The sequence below is a fragment of the Ursus americanus genome, chromosome 24 (genome assembly GCF_024610735.1).
Source record: "Ursus americanus isolate L20-20 chromosome 24, mUrsAme1.1.p, whole genome shotgun sequence".
Classification (NCBI taxonomy): Eukaryota; Metazoa; Chordata; class Mammalia; order Carnivora; family Ursidae; genus Ursus; species Ursus americanus.
This window is the reverse complement of record NC_142150.1, coordinates 15561305-15582709: the sequence shown is the minus strand read 5'-3', so window position 1 is coordinate 15582709 and position 21405 is coordinate 15561305. Positions and strand designations below refer to the sequence as shown.

The window sequence follows — 21405 nt, the reverse complement described above, 5'->3', positions numbered from 1 at the left end:
ATAATGAATCTGTAATAAAAGATAGATTCCAGAACACTGCAAGGTGAGGAAAGCTGGATGCAGTGTCCCACACTTGAAATCTTAGACCAACTCTGATCTGTGCATGTTAAGGAACCAAGCAGGTAAAGACAGGAAATAAAAAGCAGTCATCATCTTGGTATATGCCAAAGAAACTTGCCATACTCTATAATGGCAATAATTATTAGTATAATTGTGTATTATATAACAGTTATAACAAAGCAACAATAGCTAACATTTATTAAATAATTTTAAGCTAAACAATTTAATTGCATAATTTTATTTAATCCTCATAACACACCCTGAGGTATTAACAGTACCTCATTTTAGAGATGAAATAAACTTCAGAAAGTTTAGGTCACTTATCTAAAAAAAAATAAGACTCCAAACCAGGACTGATTGATTCCAAAATCTAGACTGCTTCTCCACCAGTGGAGATGGACTTTTGTCATAGTCAGATCCACATGAGATCACAGAAGGAGGATCCAGAGATAAAGAAGGGTCACAGACCTTGTAAGTCTGTAGTTTCTGGTAAGAAAAAAATAGCACACCCAAGCAGGGATAACTAGAAAAAGTTTCATGAAGAGACTATTTACAAAAGTATGACTAGATTAAGGAGAGTCAAAAGGGATGTGAGAAGCATCCCAAGCCAAGAGGTGAAAAGGCAAGGACAAGGAGTGACAAGTGAAATCCTGAAGAATGCAGAGATGCATCTGATAGAAGCCCTATGAACAATGATCTCTGAAGAAGAGTGTGGCCACTGCTGATGCACACTCTGACCTCACTCTTCTCCGCCCTCTCAGTTCTTGCCAGTGCCTCCCATTTGCTGAACTCAACCAAAAGCCAGAAGACAAGGAAGCCTGTTGATAAATCCATAAAAAGGTTATCTTCTGTGATTCAACGTGGACAAGGGTGGAGGGAAAGTCTAGGGACAAATGGAGATCATCCGTACGCCTGAAGAATTCAGAAGATTAAGGGTTGACTTAAAAAAATGGAGAAAAGCAATTCATATAGTCAACTCAGAAGAAGGTACCTTTCTCAGCTTGTTCATCATCCCTTCTTCGGGGTACTATTCTAGTTCCAAGTCAGAAGAAAAGTTAACTTTCTGTCATACTTTATAAGTGTTTTTGATTACAGACATCATGCTTTATCTCTTACTTTGAAACATTATTCCACTCCCGACCATGTGTCCTTTCTTCACAGTCAGTGTCTAATATCTTACATCCTGTCTCATTCATGGCAAGACAGTTAGGCAAAGTACAGGTTAAGGGATGGCAGTTTTCAGGGGCTTCTAATTCTCCAGGCAAATTGGGCTTTCCAAAAAACAGGATCCTAAAAGATATAACTGCCCTCCACACCACTGGTTTCTTTTTGTGTGAACCATAAACAAACACTTGTTAGCTTCCATATATATTTCAAGCACAGAGCCAGGTTCTAGGGATATGGATACACATTAGAGTTTCTGTTTTCAGTGAACATTTAGTATACAATGTGAATATGTGGAATGTAGCCAAAGAGGAATGTAGTTTTCAAAATATTTTGATCAAGATACATAGTGAAAAATATGGTTTCACTGCAATCCATATACAAAAATACAATATATAATTAACTAGGTGATGGGAATTAAGAAGTGCATTTGTTGTGATGAGCACTGGGTGATGTATGGAATGGTTAAATCACTATCATGTACACCTGAAACTAATATTACACTGTATGTTAACTGGAATTAAAATAAAAATTTAAAAATAAAAAATACAATATGTGTGTGTGTATATACACACACTCACACATATGTATCTATACATACGCATACATATTTCATTGAAAACAATAATTAAATTTAACTTCATGTGATCTATATTTCCTATTCTTTTCCATTCCAATCCATAAAATGTTGATCAAGACCCAATAAAAAGACTTCATGGGGTGCCTGGGTGGCTTAGTTGGTTAAGCATCTGCCTTTGGCTCAGGTCACGATCCCAGGGTCCTGGTATCGAGCCCCATGTCGGGCTCCTTGCTCAGTCTTGAGGTAGAACTGAAAGATCCTTACTGTTGATTAGACACAAGGGGTGAGGGAAAAGTAATAGTTAAGTAGGACTAGTGACTGGGCTCATTCACCCAATAAAAATTTATGTTTCCCAGGTTGTACTGTTTGCCTAGAGAGGAAAAATAAGAGATGGGACAGATTCTGGAGGAAAGCTAATTACTGAAAGTCTTCTGTGAGAATGCAAATACTCTGTAGGACTTGGGACCATGCAGGACTGAACTTCCTCATTCTTTGTCTCCTACCCTATATTGGCCAAGTCAGATGAGCGGGAATTCTTGAACGCTCTTTTAAAATTTAATATCACAATATTAACTTAAATTTCACCTATAAGCATGCAACCTAATTTTACCTTGGAATGAAGTCTTTTAGTCTCTTAGAATCCCATTAAAATGGGAAGCCATGGACCATCAGAGCAAAGTAAAATTTCTATTAAGATGATCAGAAAAAGGAAATCTTCAAGGCCCAGCCACCACCAGCTTTCATAAAGAGTGGACATTCCTAGCCTTTTAACTGTTCTCACTAAATCTTTTCTGATTTTACCTTCTTCCTACCCATATTCTTCAGGCAGAATAACCTGTTAAAAATGCAATATGATCATGTCAGTTTCCTGTTTCAGGACGTTGGTACGTTCCCATTGCTCTTAAAGTCCAAAATCCTTAACAAGGTGTTAATATGATATGGCTCTAGTTTACCTCGCTATCCACTCCACCCCTCTCATCCATTCATAGTGTTCATTTTATAGTCCCTTCATTGACATTCTCTTTCCCGCTAAAGATCTTTGGATATTCTGTTCTCTCTATTATAAATACTCACTCTTGCTCTATCATCCCTCCCTCTTCACCTGGCTAACAGTCACTCATCCTTCAGGTCCTGTCTTCAATTCACATACTCAGGTAGGTTTCTAGATATTCTACACTAGACTAGAACATACTGCTCCTAGAACATACAGTACTCATTCTTAGTCATAATCATAACTGCAATTAAATAACAGTGAAATTATCTTTTCCTATCTACTTTCTGTTTACATCATGAGCTCTGTGAAGGCGTGGACTATGTCCTCATCCCCCTGGAACCACTAGAATAGCCAGACTGCCCAAAAACTACTTCATACAACACGTTTTCTCAAGTCTTGGAACTAAATGTTTAGTATACCAAAAAATCACATACTTTTGCGTCCCCGAACACCTTCATCCTGTAAGGCAGATATCGCTTGGGTAAAGGTTATATTTAATAGTATTCAGTGGGGCACAATGTAAGGTCTCGTTTTAGTAATGATTATACTGCCAAAAATAGTGAAAATAGTGACAGACCATCAACAATAGTTCAAAATGGGACTTTTTAAATGCTTGTTTATATTTATAAAAATTCTTCCACTTTTGACAGTGCATAGGAGAACTGACCTCCTATGGTTAGTAAGATTAATAACAGCTGTGTCTCATATCTTATTCTAAATCTAAATTTTAGGTAGATAGGACTGTTTAAGATGGTGTATTCCTTTACATGATTTTTACACTGGCCCTGGAGATAAAATGCCCAGGTATGAATACTGGCTCTGCTAGAGAATATGACTAAATTGCTTCTAGTATAATACTATAGTGTGGTAGAAAGAACACAAGCAGCAAGCCCTAAGTCATGAGGCCTAGATTTACCTTTGCCCTGGCCTCCTGTGTGAATGTAACCAAAAATAAGAAATGGTGGCTTGAAAAGAAGAAAAGATGAATGGTAAACTTCAAGTGCCAGAGAACAGACTATACAACTTAGAAGACATCATATGGGTAATTTAGAATAGATCACATCATACAAGTAAATATACTTGTAACTCACCCAATTTTTTGTAAAGATTTTTATTTATTTATTTGTTTGTTTGAGAGAGAGAGAGAGAGAGAGAGGGAGGGAGAGAACATGAGCAGAAGGGACGGGGGGGAAGGAGAGAGAGAATGTCAAGCGGACTCCATGCTGAGCACTGAGCCCTACACGGGGCTGAATGCCATGACCCCAAGATCATGACCTGAGCCGAAATCAAGAGCTAGATGCTTTAACCAACTGAGCCACCCAGGCATCCCTGTAACTCTCCAATTTAATGACCATGGAACAAACTTTAATTTAAAAAATGGAGGCCAGCTATTGATACCTATTTAATCTTCCCTGAAAGCAAACAAAACAATGGAAGTTCAAATAGTATCAATACCTAAAAATGTTCCTCAAAAATGCAGCAGAATACAGGAAAAATATCTCTTCTTACCAAAGGTAAGACTAGAGCCTGATTCAAGGCAGTAGAGACACTTAGTTGAAAGGTTAAGAATGTTCCATTCATACTCACTACCTCAGAAACACAAAAAAACCCCTGAAGGGATTATTTAAACTGTGTTGACAGGAATACTCTCAGGCTATGCAGTCCATTTTACCCTGCCACTTCTTCATATCCAGGCACTAATACCTTTATTATTATATCCATTTAGGAATTACAATTCATATAATGTAATAACATCAAGGGCAGAAATGAATAGTTCTGTCAAAAGGTACCCTGGATATGAAGAATCTCTTTAGAATGGGATGACTGGAAAACCCACAGGAATAAGAGATTATGGGAACAGTAGTTTTTATGAACAGCGTTCTCCAGTAAGAATAAGAAAATAGAATCCTCTTCCTATTGGCAGATCCTAGGAAAGGATTACAAAACGTTTAAATATTTGCAGTGAGACCATGTACCTCAAGTAATTTTCTAGCTTAAAATCTAAAGTGAAGATTCTAGCCCCACATAACGGAACAATGAGCAGGTCAAAAAAACAAAAAACAAAAAACAAAACCCTATGCAAACAGTAAGTAAAAACTACATACATAAATACATGACCAAGATGGGGCCTATGAAAAGATCCTTGAAGAGAAAAGGAAAACTGTACTTGAGACACAGAGCAAAAGCATACTTTTGTTACAAAAAACAGAATTGGATTCCATAAATTTCAAGATAGGTCTGCTAGCTATTAAACAAAACATAAAAATGAGATGACAAAACGAGAGGAAATAAAAAGGAATTGGCAGAAAAGATCATATCAACAAATTAAATATGGCTACAGGGAAAGATAATATCCAATACTTGAATTAAAACTTGAACAAGAGTCAATAAAAATCACAATCAACACTGTAGAAACCCAAATCTTTAACAGAGAATAACCTTAAGGAGATTTCCCAGAATACTGAGGCAAAGGAAAAGTAGCAGAAAACAGGAGATAAAGGTCAAGCATACAGATAATACAACTCTAACCAACAAATAAAAAGTGCTCAAAGGTTAGAAAGTGGAAAAAAGAGTAGGGCCTAACACAATAACTCCTTCGTAGAGAAAAGACATGATCCATAGACAAAAACTGTTCACAGAGTACATGGAAAATTAAAGAAATGAGACCAATTAGTAATATTTCTTAGTGAAATTTGTAAATATAAAAAATAGTCAAGAAATATATCTAGTAAGCATCCAGCCTGGGGAGGAGAATGAGAAACATTACCTCAGAGGGGAAAAAAGAAACTGGGTTGACCTCAGACTTCTCCATAATACTACATGTTAGAAGAAAAGGAATAATACCCATAAAATGCCCAAAATGCTATACTAAATCAAGCTGTTACCCATGTAAGAAAGCATGAATAACACGGTCTCTGTAGACAAAGACAGAGATGTTTTCCCTTTTCATATTTCCAGACAAAATTACTTAAAGATGTGAGCACTTGAATGAGATAGGAGCCTACATGAAACTCAAAATAGGATTTGTAGTATAAAAAGGCTAGTAGTTGGGTGTTTAGGTGCCTCAGTCGATTAAATGCTGGACTCTCTGTTTCAGCTCAGGTCTTCATCAGGGGTCCTAAGATCAAGTCCCCTGTGAGGCTGCCCCTCATCAGGAGTCTGCTTGGATATTCTTTCCCTCTGCCCCTCCACTCACTTGTGCACACATATACACATGCTCTCTTTTCCTCTCTCAAATAAATAAATAAATCTTAAAAAAAAAAAAAAAGGCTAGTGGCATGCACTGATATTAATTAAATGGATTGAAGTATAAATAATTAGATATGATGCCAAACAGTGCAAAGGCTAATTAATAATTATAATAGATATTAATAAATAAATCCAAAATAATACTTTAAAAGACGAGCAGTGGGGTGGGGAAAAAAAAAAGAAAATAAAAATGGGAATATTATTTTCTTCTACATACTTAACAAAAAAAAATTGTTTAAATACGTTTAATCTTAAAAAAAAAAAAAAACAATAACATCAGGGGCCCTTGGGAGCTCTGTCAGTTAAGCATCTGCCTTCAGCTCAGGTCATGATCTCAGGGTTCTGGGATGGAGCCCTGAGTAATGCTCTCTGCTTAGTGGGGAGTCTGCTTTTCCCTCTCCTTCTTTAAGATAATTTAATGAAATAGGAATGTGATAATAAAATATAAGTAATAATATGATATATAATAATCTGCTGTATAATTTATAACATAATAACCTGATAATGTATGTATAATCAAAATTTATAAAATATATACTTATGCATATTGAATGCATAAACATATATAACCAAAATGATTAGAAGGAAAGAAATATACCAAACTATTAATACTGGTGGTGGGATTAAGTGTTATTTTCATTTTCTTCTCAGACTTTTCTGTATTTTATCATTTTAATCAAAAAAAAATATTAAGGGGTGCCTGGATGGCTCAGTCAGTTAAGCATCCAACTTCTGATTTCAGCTCAGGTCATGACCTCAGAGTCTTGGGATACAGCCCAGTGTTGAGCTCTGCTCTCAGCAGGGAGTCTGTGTGGGGATTCATTCTCTCCCACTCCCTCTCCCTCTGCCCTTCCCCAAGGTCGCACACGTGTCCATTCGCGCGCTCTCTGAGATAAATAAATCTTTAAAAAAAAAAAAAAAGAAAAAATGTTAATGAGAAACACAAAATACTGTAATAAATGGAAAAATATATCATGCTTCTGCATTGGGATACAGAATAAATATGTCAATTCTTTCTAAATCAGTTATATATTTAATACAATTGATCAAAATGTTTAAACTTGACCAATATATTCTAACACTAGAAGTATAAAAAGTAAAAATATCCAAGAAAGTACACACAAGAAATAGTACATACAATGAAATATAATTAAGAAGACGGAATGAAATACACAAAATTGTTACTAGTGATAAAGGTGATGGAATTATAATTTTAATTTTTTCTTTATATTTTTCTGTATATTATAAATTTACTCCAAAGAGCTCTCTACTTTTATGAACTGTTGAAAATAACAGGTTTCTATGTTTTTATAATCTTAAAATCACAGTCAAATGATAGGATCAATTACGATTTTTTTTTTCTTTACATATGTCTATATTCTCCAAACTCAGTATAGGAAGTACATTTTATTCCTGAATTTAGAAAAAAAATTTTTTTTTAAAAACTGTCTTCCAACATCCATCTTCCACTGTGGCAAAAGTAAGCAAATACCCCACTGCTCCAATTTATATGTGTTTTCTCTCTTACAGTCTTCAGAGGCAACGGGGAAAAGTTTCAGTTTTCAAACAACAGGTGATCTGACATGCCATCTTTTTTGAAAGACATAAAATGGGTTAGCCTAAAATTCAGCCTTCCTATGAATTTCTTAGTTTTCTATGAAAATGTTAGTTTCTATTTTTTAATTCATTTTGACAGAGTCAAGAACACGGAATTTTTCAGGAGAGGCATAATAAGCTCCTCTTTGACAACAGCAAAATAAATAAATGAAAGAAAGAAATTAGTATATTTCCTCAAAAGACACACTGAAATGACAAAATGTTTCCTTTATTGTGCACCTTACTACAAGTTGTAATTACACATGTATTTTTAAGAAGGTAATCATCTAATCTGTCTATTCTTCCAACCATCCATCCATCCATCCATCCATCCATCCATCCATCCATCCCTCCATCCATCATCCCCAGAAATAATCCCTAGGCTGAATTTGTGTTTCTCTATCTCATGTATATTCTTATACTACAACTACATATGTGGGTATTCATAAATAATATATGCCACTGCTTGGCGTTTTCTACTTTCCATATTATGCAGAGATGTGATTCATACAATCTCTGGGTTTGTCTTTTTTCACCAGTTTTCCCTTTCTCCATACCTCCCTCCACAATTAGTTCCTTTTTTCTCAAGTTCTCCATGATTATATATACAAACAATGGATACACAAAGTCTATGATAACTCTAAAGATATGCTTCCTTAGAAACTGATTCTTTTACTTAGATGAGATAGATTCTAAGCATGTTATGTATTTTTTAATAGAAAAAGATGCTCATGAGAAATGGATGAATATCCTTTTCCCCATCTCCTCACTTTCAAAATTATTCTGTCCCTCCAGTCTGATAAATGCAAAACATTAACCATTATTATTTTCATTTCATTTCCCTCATCACTGCCATTGATGTTGAGCATCTTTTTCATACCTTAATCTTCTACAAATGACCCTTCCATACCTTTTGCTCATTTTCCAAATTGGATTTCATTGTATTATCAATTTTGGAAGAACTCTTCCTACATGATAAATATCCAGTCATGTAACCTCAAAATACAGCATCTTGGGATACTAAATATTTTAAACTCAAGGAATTTGAGAAAACAGCACATAAAGGAAGAATTTGCTGAGCTTCTCCCGAAACAGGTCTTAAGACCCTCATGTGAAAGATGCCCTCCCTATATGCAGAGGAAAGAAGGCTTTTTATCTCTGAAGATGAAGGGAAGAAGAATCTGAATGAATGAATGGGGCTTGCTAAGTTTCCCCCAGTTTACTACACTTAGCTCACAGCATTTGTCCTATTGTATCTTTCCATAATCTTCCACGCTTCATCAAACCTAGTATAGAATAACCAAGTGTAACCATGTCTTAGGGTCTTCACTTCCTTATGGAGGCTCCTATGTCATGTAAAAAATAAATATGTATGCATTTCCTCTTGTGCATCTGCTCCAGCTGAGAACTTACGGGTAGAGGAAAATGGTATTTTCCTTCCCTAGAATGCCAATCCTGTTCCTATTCTCTATATTATTAATATTTCTTTGCCCAAATGAACTGTTTGGAAAATACACCATATTACTTTTGCCATATACTTCTAAAATTTTATAAAATATTAGCTATTTCTAATATTTAATTTTACAGATTTGTAATTTGTAGTCTTAAGAAACTTCTTACACTTAGATTGTCCATATAATCTCTTCAATTTTCTTACAGAATTTTCTTTTTCAATTTTTCATACATACTCTATCTGAAAGTTATTTTTGAATCTGACTGAAAACAGGGTGCCATTTTATGTTCTTTAAGTTCAAAGAGCATTGTACTAACACCATTTACTTAAGAATGCATTATTTTTCTCAAAGAATTGAAATATCTTCACCTTCTATTAACTTATTTTATGGTATAGTATATACCTATTATATTGTTGAATCTGTATCTGGATTCTATCTTCCACTAATCTGCTTACCTCTTCTTGTGCCAATATTATACTGATTTCATTATAGTGATTTTACAGTATGATCTGACAGCTGGTAAGGCAAGTTTCCCCTCTCTTTTTTATTTCCCCAAAAAGATCTTGTCATTCCCCCAGCCATATATACTTAACATTATATTATATAAATTAAAAAACAAGCATACATCAGTTAAAGTTAAATCAATTAAGATAATTCCTGGAAGTACATTAAATTTGGAGGAGAACTAACTTTTTTTATAATATTAATTCATACTACACCAAAATAAATATGTTTCTCTTTTGTTCGATCTTGTTTGTCCTTTAATAAAATTATAAAGTTTTATTTTTTTTAATTTGGAACTGTGCCTTCTTGTTAAATTTATTACTAAATATTCTATATAGTTTTAGGTACTTTTGAGAATGGATTTTTTTTTTCCTATTTCCCTTTCCAAGTATTTACTACTGAGTATATTTTTAAATTTTTATCTAACCATCTTATTGTATCATCTTATTAATGTTACAAGTCTTTTGGTCAAATCATTACAAGAAGAATGTTTTAACTAGTTTCTTACTTCTAAATGCTATAAGTTCCAAAAACACTGATTGTAAATTTTTATAGAATCCGATCCATATTTATATCCTGATTTTGACTTAAATTGTTATAGTATTTCACCTTTTGGGAAAATAACTGCTCTTTGTCCTTCGATAATAGGATATTTTACATTTAAGTAGTTTACTTATATTCCTGTTTAACACAGAGATTTTAATAAGAATAGCTAGCTGAGGGGCGCCTGGGTGGCTCAGTTGTTAAGCATCTGCCTTTGGCTCAGGGCGTGATCCCGGAGTCCTGGGATCAAGCCCCACATCAGGCTCCTCCACTGGGAGCCTGCTTCTTCCTCTCCTACTCCCCCTGCTTGTGTTCCCTCTCTCCCTGGCGGTCTCTCTCTCTGTCAAATAAATAAATAAAATCTTAAAAAAAAAAAAGAATAGCTAGCTGATTACAGTCATGCTTATCAATCTGTCATTGATTGCCTGTCTGACCTGGAGGCATCTCTGTATTCTTAGGTATTCTTAGGTATTATTCTTTTAATTAGGCCACAGGTATTATTCTTTTAACTAAATGATATGTGAATTAGATATGCTAGTATTTCCTTTTGAATTTTGCATTTATATTCTTCAGTGAGGTTAGACTTTTTCTCTTTTTTCTTTTATACTACTTCCAGAGGATTAAGAAATAAAACTATGTTAAATTCAATATAAAATGAACTGAAAAAGCTTTACATATTTACCATGATCAAGAATAGCATAAAAGGTAATGCTCTTTTCTAATTTTTAAGAGCTAAGTAACAACTGCAAATCTAGTCATGGTGCATTGTTCTATGTACTCTAGTTACCTTTCTTATTTTTTTTCTGGTAATCATCAATTAAAGTTTTATAATTATTCAGTCAATTTTAATAATTTATATTTCCTAGGATATTATTCATTTCATTGAGGTTTCACATGTTACCACAGAATTATGGCTGTATTAGCTTATGATTAACTTATCTTGTGTCTATGGTTGGTGTCCCCTTCAATCTTAATCATATGTTTTTGATCATTTTTTTCCCCTAATAATCAGGCTGTAAAGGAATTTTGCTTTTTTCAAAGAATGATTGCTTGGAATTTCTTTATTCTTTCTTCTTTTCAGTTTCTTTGATTCTGGTTTTTATCCATATTAATTCCTTCTTCTTGCCTTATTTTGATTTATTCTATTGTTCCATAACTAATTTATCATACTTGGTAAAGAATTATCTTACAGATGAACTAAAAAAGTTTCAATAAGATTTGAGTCAAGGTAGTATAAAACTTAATAAAATGAGGTTATTAGGTTTGAAAAAGAACAAAGCCAAAGGAATCATAATCTCGGATTTCAAGATATGCTACAAAGCTACAGTAAAAAAAAAAAAAAACAAAAAAACAGTATGGTATTGGCACAAAAATAGACACAAATAGCTCACTGGAACACAACAGAGACCCCAGAAATAAACCCATGATTATCTGGTCAATTATCTATCACAAAGGAGGTAAGAAATACAGCATGAGGGAAAGACAGTCTTTTTAATAAATGGTATTAGGAAAACTGGACAGCTGTGAGCCAAAAACAAAACTGGACCACTACCCACAAAAATAAACCAAAGTGGATTAAAGACCTAAATGTGAGACCTACAACCATAAAACTCCTAAAAGAAAACGAAGTCAGGGATCTCTTATACATTCACCTTAGCAACATATTTAGTATGGATATGTCTCCTCAGGCAGGGGAAACAAAAGCAAAAGTAAACTACTGGGACAACATCAAAGAGAGAGGAACTAAAAGCTTTTGCCAGCAAAGGAATTCATCAATAGAACAGAAAGGCAACCTCCTGAATGAGAGAAGACAGTTGCAAATGATATATCCAATAAGGGGTTAATATCCAAAAAATATAAATAACTTATAAAACTCAACACCAAAAAAAACAAACAATCCAATTTTAAAATGGGCAGAGGACCTGAAAAGGTATTTTTCTACACAAGACATATAGAGGGCTAACAGACACATGAAAAAATGTTCAACATCACTAACCACCACAGAAATGAAAATCAAAACCACCATGAGGTATCACCTCACACAAGTCAGAATGGCTAGTATCAAAATGACAAAAAAAATAATAAGTGTTGGGGAGGATGCAGAGAAAAAGGAATGCTCCTGTACTATTGGTGGGAATGTAAATTGGTGCAACAACTGGGAAAACAGTATGGAGTTCCTCAAAATATTAAAAATGGAAATACCATGCAACCTAGTAATTCCACTGCTGAGTATTTACTCAGAGAAAACGAAAACTTATTTCAAAAGATATATGCACCTCTATGTTTATTGCATTATTATTTACAATAGCATAGACATGGAAGCAACCCAGTGCCCACTGATAGATGAATTAAGATATACATACAATACAATGTTACTCAGCCATAAAATAGAATGAAATCTTGCCATTTGTGACAATATGGATGAAACTAGAGGGTATTAATGCCAAGTGAAATAAGTGAGACAGATAAAGACAAATACCACACGATTTCATTTATATGAAGAATCTAAGAAGTAAAAAAAAAATGAACAAACAAAGAACAGACTCTTAAAAACAAAAAACAAACTAGTGGTTGCCAGAGGAAAGGTGGGCAGGAGGATAGGAGAAGTACGTGAAGGGGACTAAGAGGTACAAATGTTCAGTTATAAAATAAATAAGTGATAGAGATGAAAAGTACAGCATAGGGAATAGAGTCAATAATATTTTATAATGCTGTATTGTGACAGATGTTGACTATACTTACCATGGTAAGCACTGAGTAATGTGTAGAAATGTTGTGTACACCTGAAACTATTGTAACATAGTATGTCACCTATACTTCAATAAAAAATTTATGATTATTAGGTGATGGGGAGAATACATGTCCCAGCATTATCCCTATTTAGTCATATATGCCTTTTAGCAAATCATTTAACCTAAGCTAACAGTTTCCACAACTATAAACTGGAAAGAGAATACAGTCTCAAGATTCCTGTTAGATAACAAATTACACCTGATAAAATTGATAAAATTTTAAGTTCCTTCCGGGAAAAGGAGGCTATTTGAAGGAATAAAAGACCTTGGAAAAACTGAACTGGAATTCACTGCAATTAGAAATAATAATATCCAGGAAAATCTAGTTTTTCTATGACAGTGAAATATAATGGGAGACCTATACTCATTCTATGAACACTCAGGTCATAATCAGGTGAACTCCTAAGATGTTTCACAAACATCTAGTACAAGAGCTAGTAGTACAAGAGCTTCTTAAAGAAGATGCATATAAGTTACATTGCAGAATGACAGAGACAGTTTTATATATATATATATATATATATATATATATATATGATATATATATATATATATATATATATATATCATATCATTAAACCTTATTCTCATATTTTTCTTAGAAGAAAATAACCTGGGGCCAAATGGATTTCATGCACTCCCACTGAACCCTCTGATGTTGCAAACAAAAATCTAGGTGTGTTTATTTAATTTTTATTGGGAGAATTAATCACACTGATAGATTTGCAAAGAGTTTGGGACCTGAGAGGTTGAAAAAGGCTATTCTAGATTAATAATTCAACTTCCTATCCTTAGTCTGTGATTAAACTTTTCCATGGTGATACTTTTGCTACTTCACCAAACAGACCTTTTCATTATTGGACAGTTACAACTAGCAAAAAACTCTGGCTTACATCAAGTCAAAATCGGCCTCTAAAATTCTCATCTATTTTCTTGATTTCAGTCTCTGAAGCATGAGAGAACAATTCCTTATTCCTGAAAATAGCCCTTTACAAATTTGTAGGTAGTCAACTTAGCTCCAAGACATTTTCCTTTTTCAGACTGAAAACTTTTAAACAACATAGCGTAATTCACTAATCTAAAATTTTCTCTAAAGGAAGATGATTTAACAACTCAGGAAGACAATATTTTATATTTTTAAAAAGCTCCACAGTGAAAGCTCACCTAATTCTTGACAGAGGGATAGATTGCTCTAAATTTACTTGTGAATTTCAAAAAGAATTCAGAGAAAACAACTGCATTACATTGATGTATGTGACCTAATGAATTCTGCAGAATTCTCACATACTTACTTACTTCAGTAAATTCTTGGAAACTGTAACTCATAAATTCTTTAAAAATTATTTTTTAAACTATTGTCAAAATATTACTCATGGATGGATTTCAACCCATCTTGAAATTTTAGCCATAAGTCATTTTTGTATTTATTTTTATGAATTCAGAAAGGATAAAGGCAGTAATATCATTTTAAGAGGTACTAAAAACAATATTTACGTTAATTCTTTCATGAGAAAAAGGGAGAAAATATGTAGCAGAGTGAAGTATAACAACAGAGAAGGGAGAACAAATTCCAAAATGGTAAACCAAGCTCTATAAAACTCAGCACCAAAATTCAATAATTATACAAGAGAATTACTTACGGATACAATTCTGAAAGCTGTTCAGCTATTGCATAAGCTGTTGGGTCTCTGTCTAAGGCATACAGAGTAATATCTGACTCCTTCTGTAGAATGGCTCTTGTGTGTCCTCCTGAACCAAATGTCATATCTAGAAAAATCTAGCCAACACAGAAAAAGAAAATTACTACCTAGCATGAACAAAATATTCTTGCTAGCTACCCTAATTTCTAGAAGCACATATTGATTTTCAGAGCTGATAGCAATTGGAAAAACAATTAAAACTATTTGCCTAGAGTTCAATTTGTTATATATGAGACCTGGATCAATTACGAGTGACCAGTCTGAAAGAAACGGTTGGAGTATCAGTAAAATGACAATCTCTGGCACAGGCTGGCCAATTCAAGACAAATTTACATTTTCCTCCAAAGGTCAAACTGGCCACAGTGCTATGCTGCTAGCTTTTTAATGCTCTCCAGCACCTGCCTGATGATAGTATTTCCAACAATTTCTCATTATTTGGAGACAGCTTAAAATTAGCATGGCTCACTTTATCTCAATTTCTCTAAATGCTTTATATTACACATGAAGATATTCAAGAACACAAAGAAAGAGAGAGACAGAAAGAGATAGAGGGAAAAAGAATGAATATACCGAACAATAAACAGTCACAGGACAAATCCTTAAAAATCTGAACTGGAAAAGGCTCAAGGCTTAAGTCAAAACAACTAGGGTAAATTCTAGAGTTGTCACAAAGTAGCTATATATCTTTGGGAAAGACACTTAAAATTCCAGTGTTTTTAGATTTCCCCAGGCTTTGAAAAGAAAAAGAAAGTCAGAAGAAAAGAAGATACCATCGATACCTACCTAGTTGGTAAGGTGACATATAATTGCTCATCTAAACCAAGATACTTTTGAGAGTATAAGATCTGCCAGTAATAATTTTGCCAGGACAACAGGTTATGATGTACAGGGGTGGCTATCTTTCATGTTTAGATCATTCTAGAGAAACAGTAAAGCTAATTGGATTTGAATCTACTTCTTGGTCTTTTATTGGGCCACACTATAAAGAAAATAGGTCTCAGTTGGGCAAGAAACCAGACCTGGACCATTAGAAACATATTTGTGAATAAGTTAATTGATTGTGGTTGATTTGTAAGTCAAGACACTCTCAGTGTAGTTTAATTTGTCCTTTAATAAGCTTCACTGGTATTATGAAAATAAAAATAATCATTCCAATAATATTGAATACTATGAAAGATAACATATACTATAGATCAAACTATTAAAAACATTTAAACATAAAAATTTTTAAAGTTAATGTGTACACTGCACAAGAAGACAAATTCCTGAAATGGATTTGAACATTTCCCTGCCCTGGAGGCTACAACTTATTTCCAGGAGAGTGGTTAGAAACAAGACGCAAGTATGCTTTGATTTTTTGCTACCAGCTACCATGCTGAGTCCCCTCCTCTGATCAGGTCCTCAAAAAAGTTAGCCTGCTATTTGAAGAATAACATGGACTAAATCTTCTGATCAAAACTGAAAAGAGGAGGGATGTAAATTATAAGACAGATGTAAATGTGGTGAAAACGTGCAAGCGCTGGTTTTAACATGCATGTTAACACAACTAAAGCTTGCACTTCTGTCACTGTTGGCACAGAAGACATGGCTATACACTCTTTTAAACATTATAAATGGTAATATTAAAACAACACTTGATTTCTTCTTGGTTTTTTTTTTTTTTTAAGTTCCCCAACGTGAGGCTTGAACTTATGGCCCCAAGATCACAACCCGAGCTTAGATCAAGAGTCAGACACTTAAACGACTGAGCCACCCAGGCGCCCTTTCTTATTATTTGTATGGTTGTTAGGAGTACATACTTGTAATCTCAAGGTTGAATAATTTCCTTTCTCAGTCTGTATACTTATTTTATGAATAGGGAAAAATCTCCCACCTTACCATACCTCAGTTTTAAAAGTGCTAGGGGTTTAGCATAATTTAAACAAAGAACTTCTCCAAGGCAAAAGTATAAATTACTTTCTTGTTATGCTCCAATATCAAGTCTTGCTATAATCCTGCACTTAAACTAAGAGTATAGCAAATAAAACAATTTGCATATGATTACCTTATCCCAAGCCAGGAAAGTCCCAATCAATAATTAAAAAGAAAAATCCTCATCATTTAAAATATTCTAGAAAATCTAAGATGATGATTATACTTTACATGATTATTTTTTAATATATCATGATTATGCCCTTGGAGATGTACTGACAATCAAGGAAGTTTCCATAGGGAAAAAAAATTAATTATTACCAGTCAAGTGTAACACAAAGCAAAGTGGGAGACATGAGATTTATAAAACTACAAGTGAACCCCACCATATGTCCTAGGTTAATAGGTTATTGAAGCCATTGACAAGAATTTTGAAAATTCTGATATACATTGCTCATCAATGTAGGCCTTTTGAATCAACCAGAGCTACAACTGAAAAGGGAGCCAATTAGTCTCTCCCTTCTCCTGGGTCACTTACTTGATATAAGACCACATTTTTTAATTTGTATTAGTTGATGATAAAATAAGACTGGACAAATGCACAAGAACAAATAAATCTGAGTGTTACAAAGCAGTGCTTCTATATAGTCTCATCTGCATGGATGTGTGTGTGTATTCATACGTACGTTATGTTACAAACATACGTGGAACTCTTTTTTTAAAAGTATCTGATATAATTTATCTAAAACATGAAACCCATATTCGATACCAAGAGTTTATTCTGACAATGTCACTTCTCACCTGTATAATCCTGACCAAATAATTTTAACCCTCTGAGCCTCAACTGCTTTATCTAAGAAAAGGGAAAAAAATGTACCACTGTTTACTTCACAGAGATATATAAAAATATCTTATTTCTTCCTTACAACCACAGAGTAGGTGTTATCAGATTTATACATATACAGAAACTAAGAATACACTAAGCTAGTAAGTGGTAAATGCAGGAACTGAATACTGGTATACCTGGCTCTCTTCTGCATTAGATCAACAAAGTCTATATGTGCCCAATACCTTATAGTTTATCGAGCATTAACGTTTTTCCTATATGGTCTAACAAAATTATGGACAAGTGGCATTATTTCCATTTTTGCAAGTACAAAACTCAGGTGCAGAGAGATAAGGTGACTTGATTAAGATCTTATTAATAGCAAGTGAGGAAAGAGAACTCTAAACCATGTGTCACCAACTCTAAATTTTGTGCCTTTTCTGAAAGAAATAAAAAAAGAAGGGAGGAACGAACAAAAGACAAAAATAAGAAAGTGGATGGCATAGAAAGAATCATGGCAGAAATAACTTTATAAAAATCATACAAAACTTTAGTTTTTTTTTTTATAGATCACGCATTCCCACTGGAATTAAGGCTCTCAGAAACCATGTTTTAATCTTTGTGTAGCAGGACAACTCTTGAGATGTGTGTGTTTCTCTCTTTTTTTCTTTCCTTCCTCCCTCCTTCTATTTCAAGCAGGCACCTAGGTATTTAGAGCTTTAGAAAGTATGTTCCTTGAAGACTTTTACATGGCACAAAGAAAAAAGTATCTTTCCTATCCTCTGGAGACAACCACTTTCCTATCAGTTAGTATTAAAGAAAAAAAAAAAAAGCCCAGAAACAGTGCTAGTTATCCTGGGTAGGTTAGTGTCTTTAAGGAAAAGAGAGAAAGATTTCACTGAAATTGGGTAAAAGGGAGATGCGAATGATGAACAAATTCCAAGAAGGTGCAGGACTAATGAAATGACTGACAGAAGGTAAGATCTCAAAGCAGCTATCTATATGAGGAACTGAAGGAGGATGGACCCTCAACACAGGGTTTCCAGTGCTACCAGAGATTTCCATACCCCTCTTTGGCATAGAAGAAGCAGAACGTTTAGTCCTAGAGGGCCTTTTTTTTTTTTTTTTTTAACAACAAAAGGCATCTCAGGGTGAACTAAGGGTGGTATAAGAAGAGTAATAAGATGCAGGGCCTCTGCATAGCTCATGTGGGATAAGGGGAATGACTATGATTGATGGCTTCTCAGCACAGGGAGATTGGGGCTCAGAATCAAAATAAAAGTGAATTAAAGAAAACACCACCACTTGAGGGAACATTCATAACTACAATTCTCCAACTTTGCCTCCACTTTAACAGCATCAGTGCACAGTAGATGCTTAGTAAATATTTAGTGATGTGGTATGAAAAAAGAGATCAGATTCCCAAGGTAACTATGATAGAGATAACAATACACATTTGTGCATATGAATTTAGAAATACTCCTTAAGATACAAGACTCGTTACCATAAGACCACATAAAATAGTCACAGGATATCCAACTTTTAGGAGTCATTTAACATCAATATATTCCTAATATTACAAGTTGCTTCATTAATGCAGAGAACTTTTTCAGAACATTAATAAGGATCTGATATTTATGTAACTTTAATGCACCATGTTCTTATTTGTTGATCAGAATCCTTTACTTTTGAAATAAGAAAATGAACGTTTCTTATTTTAGGTTGCTCTTTTAATCAAATACAACTAAATGACATTTTATCCCCATGGTCTTCTAAATATAGAAATGATTAGATTCTACCTTGCACCATGAGTCACACTTGAATAGCTGAGCTATAGCTATGAATCTGATAATGAACAGGGTACAGATGTAGAATTTCAGAGCTTAGAGGGACATAACACACTATTTATTCCACCTCCTCATTTTACCTATGAGGAGACCAAGGCCCAAAAAGGTAGCTAGTTGAGGGCAGAGCTAATACTAAAACATGAATCTTTTATGCTCTTTCCACTTCATCTCATAATATTCCTCCACTGAAATGATATAATTACACTGAAATAAACAATCATTCTTTGAAAAAGTTTTTTTTCTTAATGAAGATAGACATATATGTGGGAACTTTGTACCTTAAGCCTCCAACAAAGCTGGAAACAATCATTGTTCTACCATTCTAAATTGTTTTAGGACTTCATGATGATAACTCTGTTGGATTCAATTCCAAAGACAATTATGTTGTGTATGTGGCCTCAGGTAAATATACACCCATTATGTATAATAGCAACTGGTGACGACTGACTTCTTGACAGGTTACAGTTTTCAAACTGATCTTGAAATTAAAAACAAAGAATTAAAATACTTAAAATCATAGACCCACGGGTAGTTAGAGCTAGAAGAACCCACTGAAATAATCCAATTTAATTCCATTAATATATAACGCTCTGTCTTTCTGAAGTATACTTAGCACTACTCTTTTACCTCTCAGATATGATATCCTTTAAAACCCAGCTAAGGCTGCTCTCCGAAGGGGGAACTGACAGAAATCAAGGGATTTACCCAAGATCATCCTGCACAGACTAGATAGTTAAATGATTTATTTTTCCCAATCCGACAGTTCTAAACATCGAAATGTTCACACTGGAACAACACTGTTAAAATTGGACATGAAAACATTTTTAGCCATGAACAGCACGAGGGCAGATCTTTCAATTTCAATTTTCCTAATGTTGATTAGTCATTTCCAATCTGTGCAAGATTTTTAATAGTAAGTTCTCATCTGAATTTGGAAACAATATGGCCTGATTTCACTGAAAAATTTCTTCCTATGAATATTTCCTTTTCTGGCAATTACTAATTTTGAATATTTAGAATTGAAGTGTTTTTGAAAGAATTGTGGAAAACTTCACCTATTTGCAACAGGTTTCATTTTGAAATACTGAAATGCCTCAGGCATATGTTTGACCTTCAGGATTCTTTTTCAGGATGTAAATTAGAATATATGGCATTAATTAATAATCTGTATATTTACTGAACATTCAGTACAGATAAGGTCATAAGATGTAATACCTATTGAGATTTTAGTTATGGGTCTTCCAGTTTGATGAGGGAATTAGACATGCATACAACTAATTACTAATAAAAAGAAATAAGCAATATAAGAAAAGCATACATAACATTTTACAAGAAGTGAAAAACCTATGTATTTCAAACAGTAGTGAGACGGACAAAATTGGAGTAGGTTACAAATCAGCTGGGCCGTCAAGGCTGGGCAGAAGTCAGAGAGCACCCTTTCTTCTCACGCTTCCATATTCTCCAAATTTAATTAGCTATCAAGTCCTGTTGATTTTATATAAATATGCCTTAAATTTCTCTACTCCCATTTTAAATTCAGGCCCCCTTATTTCTTCGCTTTACTATTTCAACAGGTTCACACTCATACCCATACTTCAATCTGACTTCTAATTCTTCTTGCTACACTGGTAACAGGATATTCTTCCTGAAATAAAATTGTAGCATGTGACATTCCTGCCCCCAGAAGCTCCCCAAGCTACATGACAGAGTCTAAATTTCTGGGCATAATGAATAATATTCTTCAGATTCAGACCTCTGCATTTCTGTCTAACATTATCTCCCACTCCTCACACATGAATTTTACAACATATTCTGTAGCCAGTTATAAAATATAATAAAAGCACATACAATTATCAAACATGCTAAACTGTCTCATGTCTTCTCTACCTTTTTGCCTTGTTCCATCTCTCTCAAATTGTATTCTTAAACAATTATGAGAATTCCGATATGTGCACAGCTCTATTTTTAGAGTTAGAAATATGAGAGTAGGGGCGCCTGGGTGGCACAGCGATTAAGCGTCTGCCTTCAGCTCAGGGCGTGATCCCGGTGTTGTGGGATCGAGCCCCACATCAGGCTCTTCCGCTATGAGCCTGCTTCTTCCTCTCCCACTCCCCCTGCTTGTGTTCCCTCTCTCGCTGGCTGTCTCTATCTCTGTCAAAAAAAAAAAAAAAAATCTTAAAAAAAA

The 21405-nt window shown here is 34.2% G+C and overlaps 1 protein-coding gene across 6 annotated transcripts in view; it reads right to left on the bottom strand.

Moving 5' to 3' along the window:
- METTL15 (methyltransferase 15, mitochondrial 12S rRNA N4-cytidine) overlaps positions 1–21405 on the bottom strand; it is a 182061-nt gene that overhangs the window by 86235 nt on the left and 74421 nt on the right. For 5 of the 6 annotated variants that reach the window (XM_045808588.2, XM_087855361.1, XM_045808586.2 and 2 more), the window contains exon 3: positions 14577–14713. The exons of the other annotated variant lie outside the window; for it this stretch is intronic. In XM_045808588.2, coding sequence (XP_045664544.1) covers positions 14577–14713 — 137 coding nt within the window. The remainder of the gene's footprint in view (positions 1–14576; positions 14714–21405) is intronic. 6 annotated transcript variants of the gene reach the window in all.